This window comes from Narcine bancroftii, chromosome 14 (assembly GCF_036971445.1).
Source record: "Narcine bancroftii isolate sNarBan1 chromosome 14, sNarBan1.hap1, whole genome shotgun sequence".
NCBI classification, from domain to species: Eukaryota; Metazoa; Chordata; class Chondrichthyes; order Torpediniformes; family Narcinidae; genus Narcine; species Narcine bancroftii.
This window is the reverse complement of record NC_091482.1, coordinates 46,295,010-46,321,292: the sequence shown is the minus strand read 5'-3', so window position 1 is coordinate 46,321,292 and position 26,283 is coordinate 46,295,010. Positions and strand designations below refer to the sequence as shown.

At 43.7% G+C, this 26,283-nt stretch overlaps 1 protein-coding gene and 1 long non-coding RNA gene across 3 annotated transcripts in view; one reads left to right on the top strand and one right to left on the bottom strand.

Annotated features, from left to right (window-relative positions):
• Positions 1-4,745: 4,745 nt before the first annotated feature.
• Positions 4,746-26,283, bottom strand: part of lipca (lipase, hepatic a) — a 95,688-nt gene continuing 74,150 nt past the window's right edge. Inside the window, exons 4-9 of one of the 2 annotated variants that reach the window (XM_069911153.1) lie at positions 25,551-25,668; positions 17,285-17,518; positions 14,101-14,343; positions 12,933-13,053; positions 5,884-6,111; positions 4,746-4,995 (exon numbers count right to left, since the gene is read on the bottom strand). In XM_069911153.1, the coding sequence (XP_069767254.1) occupies positions 4,884-4,995; positions 5,884-6,111; positions 12,933-13,053; positions 14,101-14,343; positions 17,285-17,518; positions 25,551-25,668 (1,056 nt within the window). In that variant the 3' untranslated portion in view covers positions 4,746-4,883. Of the gene's footprint in view, positions 4,996-5,883; positions 6,112-6,783; positions 6,879-12,932; positions 13,054-14,100; positions 14,344-17,284; positions 17,519-25,550; positions 25,669-26,283 lie in introns of those variants that run through there. The other variant, XM_069911154.1, reaches the window with a different exon arrangement.
• Positions 20,749-26,049, top strand: LOC138749582 (uncharacterized). Its single transcript, XR_011348759.1, has 3 exons — positions 20,749-21,016; positions 24,937-25,028; positions 25,387-26,049. It is a non-coding gene; the product is annotated as an uncharacterized lncRNA (long non-coding RNA).

The window sequence follows — 26,283 nt, the reverse complement described above, 5'->3', positions numbered from 1 at the left end:
TAAAATGGCGGTGCTGGCTCGATGGGCCGAAGGGCCTACTCCAGCTCCTATTGTCTATTGTCTATTGTCTATAAATATGGAATAACACAAAGTACAATACTTACATATTGTAACTTATATAAAAGATATATTGGGAAATAGTTTGAGATGACCAGAAAGTATGAATATTTAATCACAGACACAATGAGAATTAAAAAATTTATTACAAACATGTCCGTCAAATAACAATATAAAGAAGAAGATGAAATAAAGTATAAACCGAAACAAAGTTGGGAAAAAGATTTAAACACAGAGATAAAGAATGAAACATGGGAGAAGTTATGTACAGGAACAATGAGGAACATGATGAATAGTAGATTATGTATGATTCAATATATCTGGCTACACAGATTATATATTATCCTCAGAAATTAAAAGAATGGTACCCAACAGCTTCAGATAGATGTTTTCGTTGCAAAAAAAAGATTGGAACAACATTACATGCAATTTGGACTTGCTCAAAAGTAAAAACCATCTGGGAAGATCTAAACCTAATATTAAACAAAATTACAAAAAAAATATACCAAAAGATCCAAAAAATTTTCTGTAAAATAATATAAAAGACAAAAAATTAGGACTAAAATTAGACAAAGCCCAAATAAAATTTATTAGCAGTAGCCAAAAAATGTTTTATGACAACCTGGAAATTGGAAACAAACCTTAAAATACAACAGTGGTTTACAGAAATAAACAAGTGTGTTCCATTAGAAAAAATTACATACAATCTGAAAGACAAGTGTACATTACTTGAACAAATTTGGGAATCGTACATAAAATATGTCTGGGAATGCCGACCACAAACCTCCATCTCGTAAAACAACATAATTATGAGCAGAATAAGATTTAAATATGTGAAAGTCGACAATACCATTTTTTTCCTTTTTTTTGGTTATTTCTTTGTTTTAAGTGTTTTATCATTTATTGATTTTTGATGAGGGTGGGGAAGGGGAGAGAGGAGGTGGGGAAAAGAAAAAATGTCATTATGTATATATTGTTGATGATCGTTTGTGGATGTTGTTATTGATGTGATTCAGTGCAAAAATTAAAAATGAAAAAAAACAAGCAATGTAAAGGCAGAGAATGAGAAGGTCTAGGATGGTAAATAATCCTTTTAAGCATCTTGTCATCTGTTCATTTAAAAATACACAATTGGCCACACCTTAAAATAATAAAAATATGAAAAAAATACTAAAAAAAAAATTGATGACCTGGAATCTGAGCTCCAAGCCCTGCGACACATCAGGGAGGGGGAGAGGGACCTGGAGCCTGTGCTTCAGGGGGCAGTCACGCCCATTAAAATAGCTGCCTCACATTTGGCCTGTGGTCAGGGACAAGAGGGGGGTGACTGCGAGTGAGGCAGGTGGTAGGATGCAAGGGAGAGTTCCCGAGGAGCCCCAGCCCTTGATCTTGTTTCACATCTGAGATTCTTGCTCCTTGTGTGGTTAAGAGTGGGGGCTATAGGAAGGATGACCAACCTGACCGTAGCACCGTGGTTTAGGAAGTCATTCAAGAGTGGGGACTGAAGAGAAATGTGGTGGGAATTGGGGATAGTATAGTTAGGGGAGCAGACAATGTTCTCTGTCGCAGGTATAGAGCGTCCCGAAGTCTGTGTTGCCTGGATTCGGGACATCTTATCCGACCAGCAGTGGGAGGAGAAAGATCCATTTATCGTGGTCCTTGTGGGTACCAACGATGTAGGTAGAACCAGGAAAGAGGTTCTTCTAAGGAGGAGTTTGAGACCAAATTAAAAAGTAGACCCAAAAAGGTGGTCCTCTCTGGATTACTACCTGAGCCATGTGCAAATTGGCACAAGGTCTCGAAGAATAAGAGAGTTAAATACGCGGCTCAAGGATTGGTGTGGGAAAAGTGGAGTCTAATTCATGGGAAATTGGCACCACAATTGGTGGAAGGAACTGTTCATAGGGGAAGGGCTCCATCTAAACTGTGATGGGACCTGGATCCTGGCAAATCGCATAACTAGGGCTGTGGACAGGGCTTTAAATGGAGGGTGGGTTCAACAGATTGGAGAGGGATGGATAAAGAAAAAGAGAAGAGTGAAAAAGTAAAAGCCTAAGTTAAAAGAGAAAACTCAGAGGGGATAAAAGTCAAGCACAAAAGAGGCAAAGGGTAGAAGTGTGGTGGCCTCTGCCGCGGTGATCGAGCCAGCGCTCTGGGCGGCGAACGCAAACAAAAGCTAGCAGCCCACGCAGTGGCCCTGGCCCCAACGAGCAAAGCCAGTTTAAAGGCCAGGGAACCTCCGACACCATCAGGGAGCTTTCAGTGTCCGAGGGCCTTTGTGAGCCCTCTGCACCTTGTCAAACCCCAGTCCTGATACTTGGCTCAACATGAACAATGTCCCAGTCTCCAACGACTCGATGCTCCGTGCGTGGAGAGACCACTGGATTGGACAAGTGATGTCACTTCAAAGTTCAGATTTTATTGTCAGAGTACATGTCCTGCATTGGACTTGTCAGCCACAAACGAGCCTGCAGCTGACGTGGACATTTACCCCCTCCATAAATCTTCGTCCGCGAAGCCAAGCCAAAGAAGACATACATACATACATAATTCCTTTTTCTGTGGGCCAGGCAGAATTTCCACTTATTAGTAGTGCAAGAACACTTTACTTAAGAAAAGATACATATACAAAAGAGAGAAATGTAAACAAGAAAGAAATGTAAACTGTGCAATACATAATTAAAAAATAAAATGAAAAAAAAGATAATTTAAGTAACCCTTTGTCGTGGTGTATCTCTATTACTGCTGGGTTTTGGGGTCCTCTGGACTTGTAACACTGTACACATGCTGCGCAAACCTCCGGAGTTGGATGCGGTCCATTTTGTTCACCAGGGAACAGACGTTGGCGAGCAGGGTGGACGGGAGAGCCGGGTGGCGGGGGGGGGGGGGTCCACTCTCAGCCTGGCGCGAACCCCTGCTCGCTTACACTGCTTCCTTCACCTTTGGGCACCCCTTCTGTCTTCTCCCCAATCCCGAGGCTCATCCCCGCGGTCATGCAGCTTGACCCACAGCTCTTCCTGGAGGTTATTATCTCATGTACAAACTCTCATTTTCTATTTCACTCCAATCTGATTGGTCTCTGCATGAAAACCCTTCCATAAGAACAGAGTCGTATTTAACTGGATTGGATTTGGAGTGCAGGCTTTGTCTCATCTGCTGGAGATTGGAAATGGACAGATGTCCACCGTGGTCCTATTGTTTTGAGTGTGAAGAAGTTAGCCTGTTGTCCATGCAACGAGACATCTGTTACAGCAAGCACTTCGAGTGTTGTGAAAGCAGGAAGCCAGTGTTGCATTTCTATCTTTACAGATGCAAACAACTCAAACCAGGGTGTGAAATGTTTAATTTTATCATTTTCGCATCAGCTGTTTTAATTTTTAAATCAGTCTCCTTATCAAAATGCTGGGGGATTTTAATTTTTCAGACCGTAAAGAGAATAGGTGACACTTACCCAAGTCAAATCTCTGACTCTTTCACCAGAAATGAATATGGAATTTTAACAAAATTTCTCTGCACAGAAGGGGACCAAAACAAAAGGCAAGAAGCGACGACTTATCATTTTACAGTTTTTAATTAAGGAATTCAGTTCCTTTGGCACAGGCTTTCCTTTCTAACTGTTCTGTATTAGTTATTGATATCATTGGAGTGGTTCTGGGTCACGGCACATCAGTAAGACACTTAAAAGCCATTACCATGGTTGAAATGTGATCCCATCAATCTTGCTGTCACAACAAGAGAAAGAATGGAGTCGAGTGAATTGCCCAGAGCAAAATGATTGTGGATTTACATTAAATACAGCCACATTTTCCATCAATCCCCAGTGTTCTCTTTATTGGAAGCTGTTAAAGTGAAGCAGCCAACCAAATCAGAGGTTTAACATTTTCTCGGTAAAGTGTGAACCAATGAGAGGACATCTGGTAAGTCTTTTAACCAAATTATTGCTGCATCCATGGTGACCAGATACATCACCAAGTTTCACCCTACTCAAACAGCTATGAGAAAGAAACTACATACCAATCATTTGGCATACTTCAGATAAAATACTTTGTAAAGTTTATTAATTCTCCTACAAAGCAGGAGCAGTAAACAGGAGGGGAGTAGTAGTGGTTAGTGCCACGTTATAACAGGTTTGAATCTGCTGTTGAGTCTAAGGAGTTGGTACGTTCAGGCCACTGCACCCAGGAGCTAATGGGTGCTGCAGCTACCTCGTGCTCCCAGTCTATCCGCAACCTTTACAGTTCTATTTAAAGCCAGCCTCTTACATTTCATAAACCAGGCCTTCTTTCTTGTACAATAATTAGAAATAATTTTGCCTCTTTGTGGAGATACAATCTTCAAAATGTGATTTAATATTTTCAATTTTAGTTACTGAATTATGTTTTCTGTGGACCAGCCATTCTCAAAGGGAACCCTTCGCCACCCCCTCCCACCCCGGGGCCTCAGCACATTGAAGTTTTCTTTTCACCTCATGCAACATAAACTAGTGGGAAGGAAAGGAGTATGGAAGAAACCGAAACTTGGGGGCATAAACATTTAGCTGAGTCCCGAGGAGGGCTGTAGCCAAAGAAAAGTTGAGAATGGCAGCGACAATAGCTTGTTTTACTTCCTCGTGTAGCTTCTAGAAACGCTTTGCTAAGTTATTTTCACTCTGCATTTACCAATCAAAATAATTAGACTTAATCCGTGTATAGAATTAAATTTGTTTATTGAAGTTGTGGTTAATGTTCACTCTTTTGTTTGGTGATAGAGTGTACAAGCCAGAGCAGGTATGAGAAGTTTGAATGGATGCTGTCCACCGTTGATCTAGGTTTCAGCTTGGTACCTTTTCAGTTTGGTCTTCTGTGGCGTCGTTTCGCTTTACCTGGGCACCTTACAAACATTTTCTCTTGGGCCGGTTGAAGATGCATGTTGATGGTGTTTAGGGAACAGAACGTTACTCTGGAAAGTATGGAAAAATTTGTGTTAACCTCAGCCTGCCACAGCGATGACACGGCAGGGGTTGCGAACATCGCCTGACCTTTAAATGGTTCATGAACGATTGATTGGCTAGCTGGCCACCATATCCCTCTCTCCGTTTCACAAATAATCTTACATTGTTAGCTCCTAAAATGCAGCCCACACAAGGTTGAGCAAATTGATAACTGTGACTTCCTTAACCCGACGGAAAGAACATGTGCAAAAATGATTCGTTTATTATGGAGTTGCTAATCAGTATGTTCACTAACCCAAAATAGGAACTTAACTCATAATTCACAAACCCACACCGACACCATGTTTCACAAGGTCTCAAAGCAAGTAACAGTGGGCTCATTTTTAGAGTGTTTAGATGTTGTAGTGTGTCAATGAATGCCACATTGTTGGTTAGCAACATGACGCTTTATAGGGTGATGTAAACGTTAATACAATTTCAAATCGTATTATTCTTGGCATTTCGTCCAGATATTTAGAAGATGTATTGAACCGCTATTATTTTAAGATTTTAAGTTTATAAATATGGGCTCGTCAATAAAAAAAAATTTCCTTGCCGATAAAGCCAGAGTGTCTGACTCATCATGTCTAATACATTGAATGGGCAAATCAAACTATTAATGAGTGTAAACTTCTGTAAAGGATCTGTTGTAAACTTGGAAATAAAAGGAAAGATTTCCTACTGTAACCCCCCCCCCCCCAAAAAAAAATACACATTTTATTCTTGTTAATACCCTCAAATAACTTAATCTAATTTGGATGCTTGTAAATTTAAGAATGCAAGAGAGTGGATTTGAGTACATGATATTAACATTAATCTGACAAATGGATGCATCGTTTTTTAAAAAAATAACTTACTTGCGTTGTGTTTCTCCAGCTTTTATTCTTATTTTTTTGACAATCAGCTCTGGATTCATATTATTCTGGCTCCATGGAAAATAGGTTTGCACAGTCCTCCAAAGACCACAGAGGTTTGCCCAGGCAACAGAGTTCTCCCATTTGAACTTCAGTGTCACCAAATCACCAATGTTAACATCAGTGTGAATCAGGAAGGAGTAGGTTTTGTTGGCTGTGATACTTTCAACCCTGAAAGAAAATCAAATTTCCAAATGTGACTTCAACTTGCAATGTATTAATTTTTTTTTGTTGAAAGCTGCTTCTCATAACAGCACAATTATTCCCCCTCCTCTCCTTGCCTTTTGTCTCCCCCACCCCCCCCCCCCCCCCACCACCTGCCTGCTTTAGGCTCATACTGTAAAGAAGGGCTCAGGCCCGAAACATTGATTACATCTATGGATGCTGCGAGTTCCACCAGCGTTTCTGAGCTTTCACTACAGTTATGCCCTCATCCATTGTAAAGCAAGTTAATAAAAGAAGTGCTGGAGAAACTCAGTAGGTCACGCAGTGTCCATTATGTAGCAAAGACACGTAACCAACATTTCGGGCCTAAGCCCCCCATCGAGGTGAGTTTCTCCAGCACTTTTGTGCATTAAATTACAATCACAGCATCTGCAGACTAACCCCAAGGTGCAAGTGTAGCGATGCAACCATCTGTGACTGCCTGCGCACGTCTATATTCCTACCTGCGCCCGCCTGAATTTCTACCTGCCTACTGCAGGGGGCGACCCATTGTACCTGCAGGGATGTAACCAGGGAGACTGGCTCCACCTACTCCCTGCCAATCACCGGCCCCGTATAAAGGCTCCCTCCGGCCCTTGGGTAGGAGTAGAGCACATGGAGCCAGAAGAGATACTGAACCTGGTGGGCAAGTTTTAAGCTAATTAAAGCCTGTAGTCCAGCCTTCGTAGTTTGAGCTTGTTTGTTCACACTGCAGCGCATCACAGCAAGTTAACCTTTTTTTAAACAAAAAAAAATCAATGATTGATTTGCTTCTTATCTGGATATGTAGAAATATATGACTTACATTAAGTCCCAAGTGTTTAGTTATAGATTGGTTAAAATCAAGGCGGAGGTGATACTTCAGTACCAACAATACTTTAACCTTTATTTGTGGTCATTAATTTGCAACGGAGTTTAGCTAAGATGCTTAACCTTTTGTTGCCCAGTGACTATTGGGCATCAGGAATCTTTTATATTAAGGTGTGACACTTTTAACTAGAGCAATAGTGTGAATTTCTGAATGGCTCAACTTGGGCCTAAATTTGTGCACTTCCAGTGAGTAATGGGAATCCTTGATCAGTGGTTTTACTCAGAGGAGAGCAGACCTCTGTAATTTTCCTGTAAGGCCTTCCTGGTCAGCAGTCCCAGAATTTTAGCAGTGTGTTCCTGTTCCCTGGTTGGAGGAAGGGCTGAGGCCTGAAACGTTGTCTGCTTTTTCTTTCCCATGGATGCTGGGTCACCTGTTGAGTTTTGGTGTTTCAGTGTTTTGGCTGGTACATATATACAGTGTCACTAAAGACATTTTCTGGGCATTTAGCTTTTATGAATAGTATATATTTTTATTATTTCCAAAAATTGAGATGACTTTTGTGGTAAACCACTGTTTGTATATTTATCTGTCTGGACATTGGCTGATTGTACTTGTGGCCCCTCCCACAGACTCCTGAATAAAGGTGACTGTCCCACAGCCCCCTTCCCAGTTCAGGACAGTCGACCATCATGGATGAACCTCCATTCCATAGTGAATAAAAGCCTATCAGTTTTAAGGGAAGCCAGGGGAACGCGGCCCATTCCTCACTGAGGGCTCAGTGGTGGAGAGGGTCAAGAACTTCGAATTCCTGGGTATCAACATTTCCGAGGATCTGACCTGGAGCCTCAACGTTGATGCAATCACAAAGAAGGCTCGCCAGCGGCTCTACTTTATGAGGTTTCTGAGGAGATTCAGTACGTCACCGAGTACTCTCATAAACTTCTACAGGTGTACCGTGGAGGGCATTCTGCTGGTTGCATCACTGCCTGGAATGGAGGCACCAACTCTTAGGACAAGATGAAATTCCAGAGGGTTGTTAACTCGTGTTAACTCAGCCTGTGACATAACAAACACCAGACTTCACACCATCGAGGACATCTACATGAGGCGGTGTCTTAAAAAAAGCAGCCTTTTTCCTCAAGGACCCCCACCACCCAGGACACACCCTCTTCACTCTGCTGCCATCGGGGAAAAGATACAGGAGCCTAAAGACGAGCACTCAATGACAAAAAAATAGCTTCTTCCCTGCTGCCATCAGATTCCTGAATGATCAATGAACCAAAGACACTGCCTCATTTTTGGTGCATTTTTTAAATTTAATGTCATAAGATGGTTATAATATGAATGTTTGCACTTTGATGTCGCCGCAAAACGAATTTCATGACTTGTTCATGACAGTAAATTCTGATTCCGATGTGATACATTTAAGGGACATTTTGCACTCTTGGTCCTGTTAATGTTTGAAACGTACAGCATTGTTCTGTTAGGTTAACAAAGAATGTTTCTAACATTAGGCAACGTGGGAACCAAGTTCCACTATGTAAGAGGAACAGAAAAAGTAAAATGCAGGGTGAATGTAACTTGACCATCTACAGCTCTTATCCTGAAGGAAGTCTTGCCTTTGTTCTTGCCACAAAAAAAACCCCAAATGGAACCTTTTATATTTCCAGCAACCTTATAAAAGTTAAGCATTGATCTCTACGATCATGAACTGGTGATGAAACACATAAAATCACACCTTCCAGCGACAATGGACCCATTCCAGTTTGCCTGTCATCCTCAGATGATGCTGAAGCCTTGACCTTCCACTTCGTGCTAACCCACCGAGAGAACGAAGCCTCACACCCCAGGCTGTTGTTCATTGGCGAGCTTGGCATTTAACATGATCATACCTCAGAGGCTGCTGGATGAAATGTTCTCACTGAGACTCAACACCCCTCTGTGCGTCCGGATTCAGGACTTGACTGAAAGATCACAGTCAGTCTGGGTTTGTATTCAGCCTGCAATTCCCAGTGCTGACTCACAACTACACTGTTCAAAATCATCGTTGGCAGATGATATAACAATAGTTGGCCTCAGCGGCAATAATGATGAGTTGGCTAAAAGCAGTGGTTTTCAACCTTCCCTTCCCATTCACATCCCATTTTAAGTAATCCTTATGCCATAGGTGCTCTGTGATCAGTAAGGAATTGCTTAAGGTTGGATGTGAGCAGAAAGAAAAAATTTGAAACCCACTGTTTTAAACGTACCTAATGGACTCGTTATGTGCATGGTTTCAGAACTCGTTATGTGCATGGTTTCAGAACTCCAAAGGAAATGGGCCAATGACAATTTTTCTCAAGCCAAATATTTCAGTCACAATTGGGTGACTGAAATATCTCAACCTTCCCTTCCCACCTTAAGCAATTCCTTACTAATCACAGAGTACTGATGGCATAGGGATGACTTAAAGTGGTGCGTGAGTAGAAAGAAAAAGGTTGAGAACCACTGGACTACAGAGAGGAGGATGAGCAACTCATAAAATGGTGCAAGTCTGAATATGATCAAGGCAAAGGAGAGGATTGTGGACTTCAGGAGGGTGAAGGTCAACCATTATCCACTACATATCCATGGTTCCTTCGTGGAGAGAACAATGTTCCTTGGCGAGCATATTAAAGGCGACCTATCCTGGGCCCAGAACTCCATTTGTTAAGAAGCTGCCTACACTTCCTAAGGAGGTTGAGGAGGGCAAAGCTATCAGCCCCCATCCTAACCAAAGGAGTACAATAGTGTCCTGTCATTGTGTGGGACAGGAGCTACAAAGCACAAGACCATTTCAATGCAGAGGACCATCAAAACGGCCAAGAAGATCACCACGGTCTCCCTCTCCTCAGGTATGAGGCTCTTCTATGATGTCCAATAATCAAATAATCTGCCAATATTGGCTGGGGTTGCTCTTTGAGGAAATTTATGTGGGATCGAAGATCACCAGGGTCTCCTTTTCCTGTATTGACCACATTTTCCAGGAACGTTGCTTAAATAGGGCTCAAAGAATTATCGAGGATCCCCACCATCCAGCATGCAGTCTCTTTGACCCACTACCATCAGGAAGGTGGTACAGGGGCAACAGAATGGCAGAATGTCTTCCCATAGGCTGTGAGACTGACAAACAGTATCCTGTAACCAATTCAGTCATCCAAAAATGTAAATACATTTATTTTACATTATATCTTTATGTATCTATGTGATTATTTTGTGCTGTTTATTGTATGTGTATATGTGTGTGCACCGTGGTGCAGAGAAACGCTGTTTCTTTAGATGATAATAAATTAGACGATAATAAACTGGAACTTGAAATGACCCCAGTGTTACTCTTTCTAAAATGGGATCAGGCAATAAAATCTGCAGATGCTGGGGTCGGGAGTAATACCTGAATGTGCTGGATAAACTTAACAGGTCATGCACCATCCAGGCCTGAAACATTGGCTACCCTCAACTCAGCAGGTTACGCAGTATTCATAGGAAGTACAGTAAAACCTTGTTAGAACTCAGTAGTTGGGGTCCAAGATTTCATACCATGTTACAGCCGAGTTGCGGAACAGATGCATATATGTCAGAGTGCCCCGTGTCGGCTGACCCAACGTCCTGTGCCGGCAGCTCCTGCCCCGAAGTGCAGTGCCGGGGGGTAGGGGCACCGGGGAGGGGGGGGGGGCTGTCAGGCGTGGGGAGTTGGGTTGCTGGCTGATTGTCCTCAGCTCGCCCCTTAGTTTGGGACACCTGTGCTATAAGCGATTGCGACCATTAACGAATCGCATTCTAACAAGGTTTCAGTGTAAAGGGTAACCAATGTTTCAGGCCTGGATGGTGCATGACCTACTGAGTTTCATTTGTGAGTTGAGCAAGTTAATAATGCATTAAGAGTACTCACAGTGAAACAGAAAAATATGTGCTGGCCTCTCTCATCTTCTCTGCTAATATACACTTGATTCTCCTTTAACACGCTGTTCCTCCTCATCGCTCTGTGTGCACTTTGTATTCAGTGATCTCGCTATCATTGCCTTAAATATATTCAGGGATCGACCTTTACTGCTTGCTATGGGAGAGAACTCAGCGCCCTGTGAGGGAAGTGTTTTCTCCACTTCCCGGATGTAAATGTCTTGCCCTGTATCCTGAGGATAGGATGGCTGCTGCTGGGGCGAAGCTTCTTCCCAACGTGGAACCTGCCAAGATCTGACAGAGGTAAATTGGAAATCTGCAGATGCTGGGGTCGGGTGAAACCCACCAAAGTGCTTGAGAAACTCAGCAGGTCACGTAAGATGTTTTGAACCTGAGCCCTTCCTCAGCAATGTCGAAATCAGGAAGGGGGCGGAGTGGAAGGAGGGAAGGAGAGCACAGGCTAGCAGATGATAGGTGGGACAGGAAGAAGAGAAAGTGTTACGAACAGCGAGTAGCGAGTAGCAATAAGAAATGAGCCAGATAGGGTTTAATTTTAAAACACTAATTTTATTTCTAACTCTTAAAATATAGTCTTAACTTTTAAACTATCCTTAACACTAAATCTATCCTCAACTATGCCCAGGTGTCTAAGGTGTGTGTGTGTTGTGTGTGTGTGTGTACTTCAAAGTTCAGTCTTTTAAATTCACTGTTGAAGTTTGATGCCCGTAATTAATGAAATAATGGGAAGACTGGAGTTGTGGCAGCTACAGACTCACAAATTCTTTTTGCGTTGCCTTTGAAGAAATGTCTATCCACATGAGCTATGGTCATAACTCTCCTGGTCCTTTTGTAAGCAAGACTCAAACTCGGCGACCTCTACGAAGCTTCCAAGATCCTGTCACTGGTCTCTCCAAGTAACTTCACTGCTAGTCACACTTAAAATGAAGCACTTTGCTTCCCTAAAAGACCCTCCTGGCGCAGGTCACTCCACCGAAAAAGCACAGTCATTCACAGAGCATGGTTTGCTCTGAATTCTACAGAAATGGTTGGCCACAAGAGCTGCTTCAAACAGCTGTATTCTCTCCAGCCGTCAGCATGGTTCTCTCTTGCAAAATCACAATGTCTTTGCAAATGTATTGAATCTGGAACAGACTGTGAAAAACCTTCCCTCAGTTCTTCCAATGTATCGAATTGTTGCCAGGGCTGTGATTTGTGCTTATGTTAAATGTTAAATGTTAACTGTGACCATTCAGTCCCTCCTGTCTATTCTATCCCTTATAAGTGATAATCCCATTTTACGAGGAGCTCGTAATAAAAGGAGCTGATTGGTGAGCAAGGAAGAGGGCAGAGAACGGTAGGTCTCTGAAAGAGGAAGGAAGGGACAGGACTGAGGGGCTAGAGGAACGAGTCGGAGATGAGGGAAAAGAAAGGAAAAGAAACAGAGGGATAGGGAAAGGGAGATAAAGGGAGGGAGCTAATGGAAATTGGTCAATATTGATGCTGTGTGGTTGGAGACTGTCAAGACAGAATAGATTCAAGATTCAAATTATTGCCAGTAATAAAGACTGTGCAATATTACACGGAATTTGTTTTAGTCTGCCGTAAGGCAGTCAGATTCGCCGTCGGCAGAAATGTCCTGAAGCACCTCTTACAGTCAGAGAAAGGAAAGCAAAAGAGAGTCCACCCCAGAGTATCCGTGGATTCACCTCCAGCACTGCCGCAGCCCGATCTCCAGATCAGATCCTCCGAATCTCTGACCCGCTGAATGCTCCTCCAACTGTCTGCACCTCCAGAAGACATTCCTCATTCTTCTAAACGCTGGTTGACCTAATCTCTGGAATTTGTAGAATCAGGCCGGTGAACAAGTTTTCCAAATTCTGGAGGGGAAAATGTTGGCCTTAACATTTAATGTGTTCCCATCCCAAACCTCCTTCATGAACTTTATTCCTGAACGATGACTGGCTCCCTTTGTGATTTGATCTGTGTGAACGTGTGATGTAAGATGAATTAAAGTGAAAACAATGGATTTGTTGTATCCATTTCATTAAAATACAGTACTCACAATTTAATCGGTAAATTTTCCGCATCACCTTCTGTTCCAAATAAGGAAACCTTGAGATATGGTTCCAGTTTACAATGTTCTGTCTGGTTGATGAAGCGAATCTTGAATTGGTAATGATAGACTGAACAAGTGAAATAAAATCAGTTGAGGTTCATTTATTACAATGTAACACACTTCTAAAGCCTAATGACGATGATGTAGTCATTAAAAAAATGATTTTGAGATACAGCGCGGTAACAGGCCCATGAGGATGTGCCAACCAAATACACCCGGGAGACCAATGAACACAGCATGTCTTTGGAACATGACAGGAAACCGGAGTCCCGGGGAAAATCCACGCAGACACGGGGAGAATGTACAAACTCTTTGCAGATAGCGTAGGATTCGAAACCCAGTGCCGGTCTCTGATGTTGTAACACTATGCTAACCAGGCTGTCCAACCTCCAATTTTCTTCCACCTCCAACATTTTTCTCTCCTTTCCTACGGATGTGAAGTGTTTCAAAGGCAGCATTAGAGATAGACGCAGACTTGCCTCCCCAAATTCAATTTGAAGCTGACTTTCCAGGACGGCATGGTTAGCGCGCTGTAACAGCACCAGTGATCCAGGTTTGGATCCCACGCTAAGGAGTTTATACGTTTTTCACGTGCCTGCATGGTTTTCCCTGGGCACTCTGGTTTCTTCCCACCTTCCAAAAACACACGGACTTTTAGGCCAATTCGGGTATTTGGGCAGAACGGGCTCATGTGCTGAAAGGGCCAGTTACCATACGGTACGTCTACATTAAAAATATATACAGGTACACAATCCACAATCTGGACATCTAAAATCCGGAAAACTTCAAAATCCAGCATTTTTTCCTGGTGCTGGTACAGCGAAGGGGGGGAGAGAAAGAGAGAGAGAGAGAGAGAGAGAGATGGCAACGCGACTCGGGTGGGCGAGTGGAAAGAGAGACGGCAGCGTGACTCGGGCGGGCGGCGGGGGAGAAAGATGGCAGTGCGACTTGGGTGGGCTTAAATCTGGGGCAGCCAGTTTTACTCCCTTGGACCCTTTCGAGCTGATGATAATTTCTGCCCCTTCTCTTCTCACCAGTTCAAGGCTCAAATTCAATAGTTTCAATAGTTTTCTTTTCCCAATGGGAAAGCAATGGAAATAACATGAAAGCTCACCTTTATATGGCATGTTAGCACGGGTTTTCAGAAACATTTTTTTGCTCCTTTGCGTCCGGACCTTTTTAATGTTGTAGCCCAGAGTGTTGCATCGATTCTTCCTGCAGCTCAGGCAGACGCCTTTGTTAAAGGTCCTCAGGTCATTGCACCAGTACGCAACACTTTGCTTGTCTTCATTCAGCAAAGAATCGATGAACAAATGTACCGAGCGCTCATGGGCGCACTTCACGGTTTCTGTAATCCCTAGGAGATCACAAAAGAAGCAAGCGATTGGTGTGACCTTCTGGGCATTGCGTAGTTAGTAAAATTACAACAGACACCTCTTGGTCCAGGTGATGTAAGAGGCAACAATGGCTGCAGAGTCACACGACGTAGAGTCACAATGAAAACCATTGACCAGCATGTGATACTATTTGAGCAGAAAATGGTCCCCTTAAATTGCAAGTGTGAAGAGGTAATACAGTAATGCATGGTTACCATTATATTTGATTAAAGTTTTCCTGCCTGTCGATGTTGAGCCTGAAGTGAACTTGTTACCTCAGTGCATGTGCTTTGGAGCTGACTGAGTGAAACAGCCCAAATTCTTAGTAGTTAACCCTGAAGTCTGCAATCCTCCCATTTCTTGTCACCTCTCCCCATTCCCTCTGGAGCTGACTGAGTGAAACAGCCCAAATTCTTAGTGGTTAACCCTGAAGTCTGCAACCCTCCCATTTCTTATCACCTCTCCCCATTCCCTCTGTCTTCTAACCTCCAGCTCTCCACCCCCTTCCCTCCCATTTACGAAGCCATCCCTCCCCCACCCCCATTTGCTGCCGTGCCCTCCTTCCCTTCTCCTCCTATTTCCTCCTGCCTGTGGGACTGCGCTCCTCCCCCATTGCCTCTTCGTTCAGGCGCCTGCTGACATTTTAGCCAAGGGCTCAAGCCCGAAACGCTGGTTCTGTATCTTTACCTTTGCTACACAAAGTCCACTACTTGACCTGCTGAGTTTCTCCAGCATCGTGTTTTTATGGTGTCTGCAGACTTTTGTGTTTTACTTCAGTCTACAACCGTCCAATGTGTGTGGGATTGGCTAGTGTAAAACCTTCAGATCTTTACAGGTTTTGTACCAGTAAGGCTTGATGCGATTTATTCTGATCATTCAAAGGAATGATAATACATTAGATCAGCCATTCTCAATGAGGGCCACCCGCTCCACCTCCTCCCCAGTGTCCTCAGCATGGGGCCAAAACTCTCATAAGGGTACAAAACAATACTTATTTATTTGTATATATGAATGCATATGTATTATTCATTTATATGTGTGCTATGTCTGGTTGTGTGTCTGCATGTTTTTGCATCGAGGACCAGAGAATGTTGTTCCATCAGGTTGTACTTGTACGATCAGATGACAATAAACTTTATATTTAAATGGGTCACGGACTGAAACTGTAAAATATTTTTAATGTAGTCGAGTAGGAGGAAGTACAGAAGAAACCAACTTAATGACTGCTTTGCAGGGAAGGGGTCCCAGGGACTTTGATCAGAGCTCTAATGGGGGTCATAGGCAAAAAAGGACTGAGAATGGCTACATTAGACGATATTAATTCCATCTTTATAATTCACAGCCCAGTACCGGAGAGAGGAGGTGGTTACCTGAGATGAGGAAAGGACAATGTTAGTCCTTCAGACCACACCCCAGCCCATGACGGAAATGGTGCACCTTTGTCTGGCTATGACCTGGAAGCAAATCCGCAGGTCTCCACTGATGCCTCCACTTGATGTACTCAGCCAATGGGCTGTGTTAGGCTTGCTGAATGGGCCTCCTGGAAGTTATTCTACCTCCGGGGACTGTTCTCTGGATAAAATACAGCTCTATGCTAAGGACCCTTCATCTTGTACGCCAAGCGCCTTGGATGCCCTCATGGTGGAGGCTGGGAGATTCATCAAATGAGACTCAACCTCGACAAGACAAAGGAGATGATTGTGGACTTCAGGAGGATGGAGGGTGACCACTCTCCATGGCTCCATCATGGAGAGAGTGGAGAGCAAAAATAGGTGGAGCTGTGTGGAGTGGATCATCAGCCTGGTCCCAATGCTAACAGATCTGCACAGGCTCGAAATGGACAGTTAAAGGAGCTGATAGTGTTTTAAACCTGCAACCAAGGAGGTCAGCGCCCAAGATGACAGCACCTGTGCTGAGCAGCATACCACGAGGAGTTGCAGAGTCTGTGGGGGAGCGGGGAAGCAGGGCACTAGAATAGGGGAAAACACCCCCCTATTTGATCCATCGGGAGGCCGATGGATCAAACAGGAGTCTGTGCAGCTGCAAAGACGAATCCACGCTCACAGGGACTCTCTGTTGCTTCCCTTTCACCTATTGTTAGAGGCGCCGGGCAATGCTCATGGCAAACCTTTGTTTGACTGATGGCGGACAAAAGTTGAAGTATATCATGTATATTTTATTTTTACTTGACAATAAAAGGAACCTTTGAACTTTTGAGCACAAAGTTCCCTGGTGTACATATAACAGACAGCCTGTCCTGGAGACACACCTCCTTATCAGTCAGCAAGGGTGCAGCAATGCCTGCACTTCCGAAGGAGGTTGAGGAGGACAAGGCTATCGGCCCCCATCTAGACAACATCTTACAGGAGCACAATTGAGGGCCCTGTCTGGCTGCATCGTTGTGTGGGGACGGGAGCTGCAAAGCGTCCGACCGAAAGTCAATGCAGAGTATCATCAAAACACCTGAGAAGGTCACTGGGGTCTCTATCAACTGGAGCATTGCTTAAATGGGGTTTAAAGACTGATTGAAGATCCCTCCATTTATAACACAGTATCTTTGACCTTTTCCTCTCAGGAAGAGGTACAGGAAAATCAGGACCACAAGGCTGGGAAATAGCTTCTATGTGCAGACTGTGAGATTGATGAACAGTATTCTGTAACCTTAGCTCTCTCATAAATTGAATGAGTAAATTGTTCCATGATATTGTGTGTGTGTGTGTGTGTGTGCGTGTGTGCACATAATATGGTCTGGAGAAATGCTGTTTCATCTCCTTGTATTTGTACAGTCAGATGATAATGAACTTGAACTAATTCAATCTGCACCACATTATTTTCACACCATTGTTAATTTGACTTATGTAAATGTGAATATTTCAACGTAATATGTAACAAATTGCCAAGTTTCTCGAAGCTAGACCCTACCTAGAATTCCATACTGGGCGATGTGACTATACACGTGCTTGATGTGACATCCGGGTTGGAAGGTGCCGCCATTTGGATAGAAATCATAATGGGCCACGGGCTGATTGATTCCAACGCTCAGACCCATGTGCCCCTGCGTGAAAGTGTGAAGTGCATCAACAAAGCGGGCGTCGTCGGGAGATAACCTTTCTGTTGACGGTGTGCCTTCAAACAGGGGGCCTGCAGGATCGAGACCTGTGCAACAAACGAGAGCAAGTATCTGTAAGCAGGAAAGATAATTTTATGCTGACACTTCATGACTTCAAGGTAGACCAAAACCATTAATGGCTAACTTCACCAGCGTAGATAGGGCGTTCAGCCAGCACCTTTCCCCAGCGTGGCAATGGGTGAACACCAAAGGATGGGGCTTGGGGGAGTAAAGTTAAGGGGTAGGTTTTTTTACACAGAGAGGTGGGTGGCTGGAATGCATTCCTGGGGGTGGTGGTGAAGACTGGTACATTGGGGTCATTTAAAAAACTCAGACAGGGAAGTAGATGTAAGAAAAATAGAGGGTAATGGGTGTGAGGTGGGGAAGGGTTAGATTGACAAGGTATAAGGGACTGTTACTATTCTACGTTCATACGATCATGTTGAAATGTAAAAAAGTGGTACAGCCTTGAGGGTAAACAAGAATGTCTGCACATGCCGGGGTCGAGTGTAATGCACATACATGCCAGAGAAACTCAGCAGGTCACACAGCATCCATAAGAAGTAAAGGGTAACTAACGTTTCAGATCTGGGCCCCTCGTCAAGGTAGAAGGGCTCTTGCCCAAAAGGTTGGATACCCTCTAACTTTCTATGGATGCTGTGTGACCTGCTGAGTTTCTTGAGCAGCATGTGGACTGCACAGCCAGCCATGGAATGGATGGTGAGAATTGCGTTAGATGAGGGAGGGCTTCTTTGAGGAATTTCGAATGCTGAAAGGCCTGGACAGAGCAGATGTGGTAAGGTTGAGGACTGCTTTGGTGGGGGAGTCCAGGACAAGAGGGCGCAACTTCCAGATAAAAGGGTGCCAATTTAAAACAGAGATGCGGAAAAAATTCTTTAGTCAGGGGGTCGTGAGTCTGTGGAACTTGTGGAATCAAGGTCGTTGGGTGAATTTAAGGTAGAGATTGACAGGTATTTAGTCACAGCAAGAAGGGCTTTGGGGAGAAGGCCGGATAGTGGGGCTGAGTGGGTGGATGGATCAGCTCATGATTAGAACGGTGGAGCAGACTGAAGGACAAAGAAGAATATTTCCACACCATATTCTACACTTGAGGAACTCAGCAGGTCCCTCTAACATCGCTGTGTTTCACATCCCACATTGAAACATCAGTCAAATGTTTTGATTTTGCAGCAAAGAGAAACACAAAAGCTCCAGATGCTGGAATCTTGAGCCGATAGCAATTCCTTGTGTGATTCTGAAGACAGTTTTCCAAGCTTTCTACCATTTTAATGACTGAAGCCAAACTGTAACGCTGTATTTTATAACCAAGACATTCAACCCATCGGGTCTGCTCCTCCATTCAGTTAAGTGCTGATGTCTTTTATCTCTCAACCCCATTCTCCTGCCTTCTTCCCATAACCATTGACACCTTTACTAATCAAGAACTTATCCACCCATTGACCTGGCTCCTCAGCGACTGTGGCAATGAATTCCACAGATTCACCACTTAATGAGGCTGAAGATCCTTCTCCTCATGTCTATTCTAAAAGGATTTCCTTTCATTCTAAGGCTGTGCCCTCTGGTCCTAGACTGGAAACATCTTCTCCACGTCCACTCTATCCATAGTCAGTAGATTTCAATGAGATCACCCCCTCATCTTTTTAAACTCCAGCGAGTACAAATCCAGAGACATGTAACATTCCTCATACTGTTCTCCCTCTCACCCCGGGATCATTCTCATCAACCTCCTGTCCAATGCACCACAGCCTTCCTCAGATATGGGGCCCAAACCAGCTCACAATGCTCCAAATGGGGTATAATCTACACCATATAAAACCTCAGCATTACATCTTTGCTTTTATATTCTAGACCTCAAAATGAATTCTAACGTTGCTTTTGCCTTCCTTACAACCTGCAAGTTAACCTTTAGGGAATCCTGCTCTAGAACTGGAACCCGTAACACAACGCTGGGGAAACTCATCAGGTCAAGCAACATACTTGATCTAGCAAAGATAAAGATATATAACCAACATTTTAGGCTTGGTTACATGAAATTTTATTTAAAATCCTGTGACTGCAGGATCTACACTCAATGGCGATGCCTGTGATCAGCGGTAGCCACAAGGAGTTGCAGACTCTGGGGAAGCAGATGGCTAGCCCAGGGCACCAGAAAATGAGGAGACCACCTCCCACTACCCCCTCCCAAGTTTGAGAAGGAGAAGCAAAGAAGATGACCCATGGGATGGTAACCACAGTGGCGGAGAGGGGTGCAGTGCTAATTTTTTAGGTGCTGGAGCTCACTGAAAATGGTGACAAGGGGATGCCAGAGCTGCCCCCTGAGGTTGCCAGAGCTGCCCCCTGAGGTTGCCGGAGCTGCCTCCTGAGGTAGCAGAGTGGTAAGCTCCGGCAGTACTGCAGCCCTGGCGGCAGACCAATGAGGAGATCTGAGGCTGAAGAACCACAGGCGGCAGGGCTGTTGGTGACTTAAGATGAGGAACCCATACAGGTTGGGGACTGCGGCCAAGGTATTTGTACTGAGCCATGGACTGCTGGAGATTGGCTCAAGACTGGTTGTAGGGGTACCAGGTATCGTAACCGAGATGCGAGAAGGTGCCGAGGGCACTAAAGCATTCTTGACCGTGTCCGAGGTTCGGATCTGGAGCTCAGGGCGCCGATGTTTTGAACTGGATTCTGTGTGGCTGGTGGGGCCGTGGGAGCTCTGAAGACTTGGTGACTCTGTGGGGGGGAGGGGGGGGGAATCTCTCTTTTGCTTCTTTTTATCTGACTGTAAGAGGGGGCTTCAGGCAATTTCTGCCGATGGTGAACCTGGCTGCCTTTACGGCAGACAAAAACAAATATTGCACTGTCTTTATTACCCGGCAATAAATTTAATCAAATGTGCTCTTTGACCTGCTGAATTTCTCCAGCATTGTGCTTTTACCTGCACTAGGACTCCCAAGACCCTTTGGTCCTCCACTTTCTGAATTCTCTCTCTGTGGTTAGTAAGGGATTATTTAAGATGGGATGAGAGTGGAAAGAACCATTGGCCTATCCTCCCTGCTTGCAAGTCTGTTTCCTGATGGGAGAAGTGAAAGACAGGGTTGAGCAGGTCACAAAGTGTAATGAATGTGTGCACACACAATGAAAATCAGGTGGTACCAACAGCAAGCAAAATCATTGCTTCTGTCGCGGTTGTCATGGCTTTGAATTTTAATTGCTTTAAGGCTTCTTTCCGTAGGTCACGCTGCAGTTACTATGGGAACAGTGTAAAACAACAACCCTCTGTGATAAGCAGTGATTGTGACACCCCTACCCTAACACTACTGTGGTACACGATTACAGCTCTGAATGTTGAACCACAGTGAAATTTGTTTTGACAAAAAGGCCATAGTTATCGGAATTTTGCGAATGTAAAATTAGAAGCCAATTCTATAATAAGATCAAACTGGATAAATATCATTGGACAACAATTTTTTTTTCCCCAAGGTTTGCTTCCTGAAAACAAATTGTGGATTATGATGGACAACTTCAAGATGAACACAAAGGTAATTTCAGATTTGTTGTATCATGTAGCAAGTTGGAGAAACATTAACTTTTATTGCATTTAGTAAGTTTAATTGCATAATGATGCTGACACATTGCATTAGATCAACTGATGTAAAAATGCTTAGCTGCTAAATTTCATTTGTACTCAGCATCTGATGCCTCTCGTGTCAGCGTCTAATAATAGTTGGCCAGCATTGATGGATTCCACTTCCCCTGATACCGCGTTTCCATGGTCGTAATGTCCTGGTGAACCCTTTCACCGTGTTCGTCACTGACTGGCACCAAGATCAGCCGGGAAGGAGTCCAAGTGCAAATGCAGAAAATGAATTTTCAATGACATGTTACACTTCATGTTTTTGTCTGCTTCGAGTAGACTTAAAATAAGGTAGGAAATCAGAAAAATAGGTTACATCTAAAATAATTGTACATGATGGGAAAAATTTAAAGTGGCTCCTGTAAGATTGAGCGATTTCCCTGTTAACCCGGAGAATACGCTGCTGTAATTGACCGAGGCTGATTTTGTGCAAGTAATTCATATGGAATTGGAGAAATCACGCTAAGAAGTTACCCTGAGAAATGAAATCACCCCGTGAAATCACTCCCAGAAATGAAATCACTTTTGAGAAATGAATTCACCATGAAAAATAATTCTGAGAAATGAAATCAGTCCCAGAAATGAAATCCATCTGAGAAATTAGATCGCACTGATAAATCACTCCAATCTGAGAAATTATCCTGAGAAATGAAATCACCCAGAGAAATCACTCTGAGAAATTAATTCACCCCGGGAAATGAGATCATCCTGAGAAATCAGTGTCAGAGTTGAGACCATCACTCTGAGAAATTAAATCACCCTCCATCCTATATCTTTCCAAGGCTGCATGCAGCAACTCTGTAGAATGGGGCTTCCTTGTTCAGCTCTGCCTGGTGCATTGTTTGTGCGATAGTATGGGATCCTATCACCACTGTATATATTTGCATATAGTGATAGTGATTGGCTGAGAGCCGTAGACGCGTCTACTGGCCAGGTCATAAAGGGCTGCACCCAACCAGACCCAGGTCAGTCTGGACAAAGCAGAGGGTGCTTTTCCTCATCACAGCAGCCGTTCCATAGAGTAGGGTCTGGAGTGGGAGTTGGCTGAGTTCAGCAAGAAAGTCTGCAGATTCTGGGGTCCAGTACAATACCCAAACATGCTGGAGAAACTTAGCAGATCATGCAGTGTATGTAGGAAGTCGTGGGCAACCAACGTTTCAAGCCCGAGCCCTTGTCAGGAATCTGGAAAAACAGGTGGGGGGGGGGGGAGAAGAAGGGGGAAGGGGCAAAGGGTGGAGGCCAGGCTAACAGGTGAGAGGTAACAGTTGTGTGCAGATGGGAGGATAGAAGAGTAACGCTGAAAAGCAACGGGCAGAGGGCTAAGAAGCATAGCTCTGTGTCGAGAGAAGGAAGGAAAGGGGTGGGGAGCAGGAGGGAGATAGAGGGATGAGGGGAAGAGAGAAATGAGAGGAAGGGGGTTGGATTTCCAGAAATCCTTATTGATGTCATCTGACCGGATAGAACATCATGTCTGTAACTTCGTGCGTGTGCTGTGCGACCTGCACATTTGGGAGTTTGCTGGTATCCCTGCATGCAGGAAAAATTCAAGCTTGATCTGATCAAAGTGTTTGAAAAGTGAGGAGAAATTTAGTGAAAGCTGTGTTCCTGGGGCATATGGAGTGAAACACCTCACGGGACTGATATTAGAAATCTGGAATTCTCTCCACAAACTTGAAGAAAAGAATTTGACCATCAACATAACTGGTCCTGAGAAGGTGATGGTCATGGAGACATCTGAGGTTAAGTGTATTGAAGTACAGATATCAGCCATAATCTCACTGAAGAACAATGTCAGCTTGACAGAGGACCTGACTCATGGAAGAGTGACTTTATGCAAATTCTCTTATAAAATTGTTAAATAATTTTTTTTAGGATAGAAGAGTAAGATAAAGAAGTGTGAAAACTTGCATTTATTAACAACTGAATAAAATGAACTTTTATGCCATAAAAGTTTCATTATTTTAATTATGGGAACCATTTGGATGAACTTAGAAAATGTAAATTTAGACATACTGCGCAGTAACAGGCCATTTCGGACCATGAGTCCGTGCCGCCCAAATTACACACAACTAACCTACATCCCCGGAACGTTTTGAATGGAGGGAGGAAAATCAGAGGAAACCCATGCAGACACAGTGAGAACGTTCAAACTCCTTATAGACCGTGCAGGATCTGAACGCAGGTCGCTGGTGCTCTAACAGCATTGCACTCACTGCTACACTGACTTGTAGGATGAAATAAAAGAATTATTGCATTTTCCAAGCAATAGAGTACGTTTCCGAATATCCAAAAACCACTTTACTGAAATTCTCAGTTATCCACGAAATTTTTTGGCTGCGACGACTTCACAAGCTGAAAAAAAGTTGAATGTTTATTTTTAGCCGCCATATTCAACTGGGACTCTGACATGTTGTTAACACCATTTTGAATCCAATGGAGCTCTCAGTATTCAAGGAAATAATTCAACTTTATTTCATGCTTAAAAAACCCCTTCCCTTGTCCTTTGTTGTTGTTTTATGCTGATGCCACTGGGATCTGAGTGGGGACCTCGGGCGCCTGGGCAGGTTCTACGACGGCAGTGGGAAGGTGACAGGGATCTGAGCAGGGACCTTGGGCGCCTGGTCAGGTTCTACGACGGCAGTGGGGAAGTGACAGGGATCTGAGCAGGGACCTTGGGTGCCATGGCAGGTTCTACGACGGCAGTGGGGAGGTGACAGGGATCTGAGCAGGGACCTTGGGTGCCTGGGCAGGTTCTACGACGGCAGTGGGGAGGTGACAGGGATCTGAGCAGGGACCTTGGGTGCCATGGCAGGTTCTATGACGGCAGTGGGGAAGTGTCAGGGAACCGAGTGGGGACCTTGGGCACCTGGGCAGGTCCGGCGATGGCGGTAGGGAGATGTTGGGGTCGGCAACGGTCGATACAAGTGTTCTGTTGCTTAAACTGGACTGCTTAAAGCATTTTGTCAGATATCCAGAAAATGCAGTTAACTGATAGCTGTCCAGACCCAACGTATTGGATAATCGGATACGTACTGTATTGCTATATAGCTTAATGAATGGATGCTGTTCTACAAAATAGAACAATTTTATTATGATATTAGTTTATGTTCTCAATCCAGTTTTAATGTAAATTTAATTTTTATAGTAAGTAGAAGGCACTTTTGGCTGATGAAATCTTGTCACCCAATTGCACCCAATTAATTCCCAACCCTGTAGATTTTTTGAAGGGTAGGAGAAAACTGGAGCACCTAGAGGATACCCATGCAGGTCACGGGGAGAATGTTCAAACTCCTTACTGACAGTGTTGAATGCGAACCCCTGTCACTGATACTGGAATAGGTTCAAGTTTCATGATTACGTTTATTGTCATGTGTTGATGTACAGTGTAAAGTTTTGTTTTACCTGCTATCCAGCAAGTCTCTCCATCTAGAAGTACAACCAAGTGCAGAAAACAGGGCTACAGTGAGAAATCGGGGGAGAAAATCCGATTTAATTTTGTGTAACCGGGTTTCATGGTTGAATTATTGTTTGGGCTTGAACAGATGTACTTCATTATGATTAAGAGCAAGCCTTTTTTTAAAAATGCAAATTGTCTGTAGTTACTTACACCTGGAGACATTTTCCATCATGATAAATATAAAATGTAGCTTTGCTATAAACCAAAGCCCTCTGTCCACATGCAAGCCCACACCAAAGTCCAATCACTTCTGAATTCAGTGACCTGCACTGACCTACAGAAAGATTGATTGGTGGAGATTTGGCGGCAACAGATCTTTTATGTATCCTGGGTGTAGATTAATGTGCATATTCTCTCCTAAAATATAGGTAAAGAAGCAGTAACAAGAACAATTTAAACATCCAATACACCTGGTTAGGACTTTAGCAAGACGAAGATAACTATGGACATCGTAAATCAGGCAAGTCCTTTTAGACGCACGTGGGCAGCATGGTTAGTATAACACTATTACAGAAGATGATTTTATCTGCAAGTCAGACCAGGATTTGATCCGCGGCTGTCTATAAGGAATATGTACAATCCCCCGTGTCTGCGTGGGCTTCCTCCGGGTGCTCTGGTTTCCTCCCACCCTTTAAAATGTACCGGGAGGTATAGGTCAATTGGATGTAATTGGGTGGCACGGGGGCTTGTGGGCCAGAAGGGCCTGTTTCTTTAAATTTACACTTAGTTTTAGCCATTAAGTACCCAGGAAAAACATGCTTAACTTTATGCCATGCCCTGATTTGTTATGGTCGTCAGTGACGTTTGCTTTGTTTCAGATACCTTGACCAAAGAATCTTTTGAAAGTGTGCACGGATTCTCAGCAAAACGTAACGACATGGTCCAGAATTATAAACAATCGGAGAAGTGGTGTTGACTTTTGACATGTCCACCAGAGGCCTGTGTTAATCCTCATAAATTCTTTGCATTTTTCAACGGTTACCTGTTATTCTCCCAAGCTTGGTTGGCCCGGTGATGTAACTTCCAGCAAATCCTGAAACGTGAGCTCCCAGACTGTATCCAATCAGATGGACTTTTCCTTTTGGAACCCGAAAAGATCCCTAAGAACGTGGAAGATTCAAACCGTCAGTAAAGGCATCATTTATATATCACACACTTCAACGGCCTCAATGAAAATGTGGTCTTGTGTTGCCACTAATTCCCAATACAGAAGGAATAGGGGAATACGAGTGGACAGATGTGCATTGGTTCAAATTAATTGCCCTTCATCAAAAACATGAATTATCCAATTTGTAATGAACACCACATTCATTGAAACAGATGCTCTACACAGATTTCATTATTACATGCTGTGGATAAAATGACTAGAATCTCTCATACATCAAAATTTTTAATCGCACTCCAAAAGCGACTTAGTGATAAATTGCGCCAGGGCATCCTGAGGTTGTGAAAAATGGAATAAAAATGCAATTAAGCGGAAATATCTTAGATGCTGGGGTCGAGTATAACACACAAACATGCTGGGGAAACTCAGCAGGTCATGCAGGACATCAAGGGTAAGTCAAGAGCCTGGGCCCTGTTAGGTCTGCTTTGTTCATGAATGAGTGAGACAAACACCAGGCTGAGTCGAAATCAGGGTTCTTTGTTCTTTATTACCGGATTGTAACACTTGCAACTAACCATGTTAGTCGGAGAATGCATTCTGCCGTTATCAG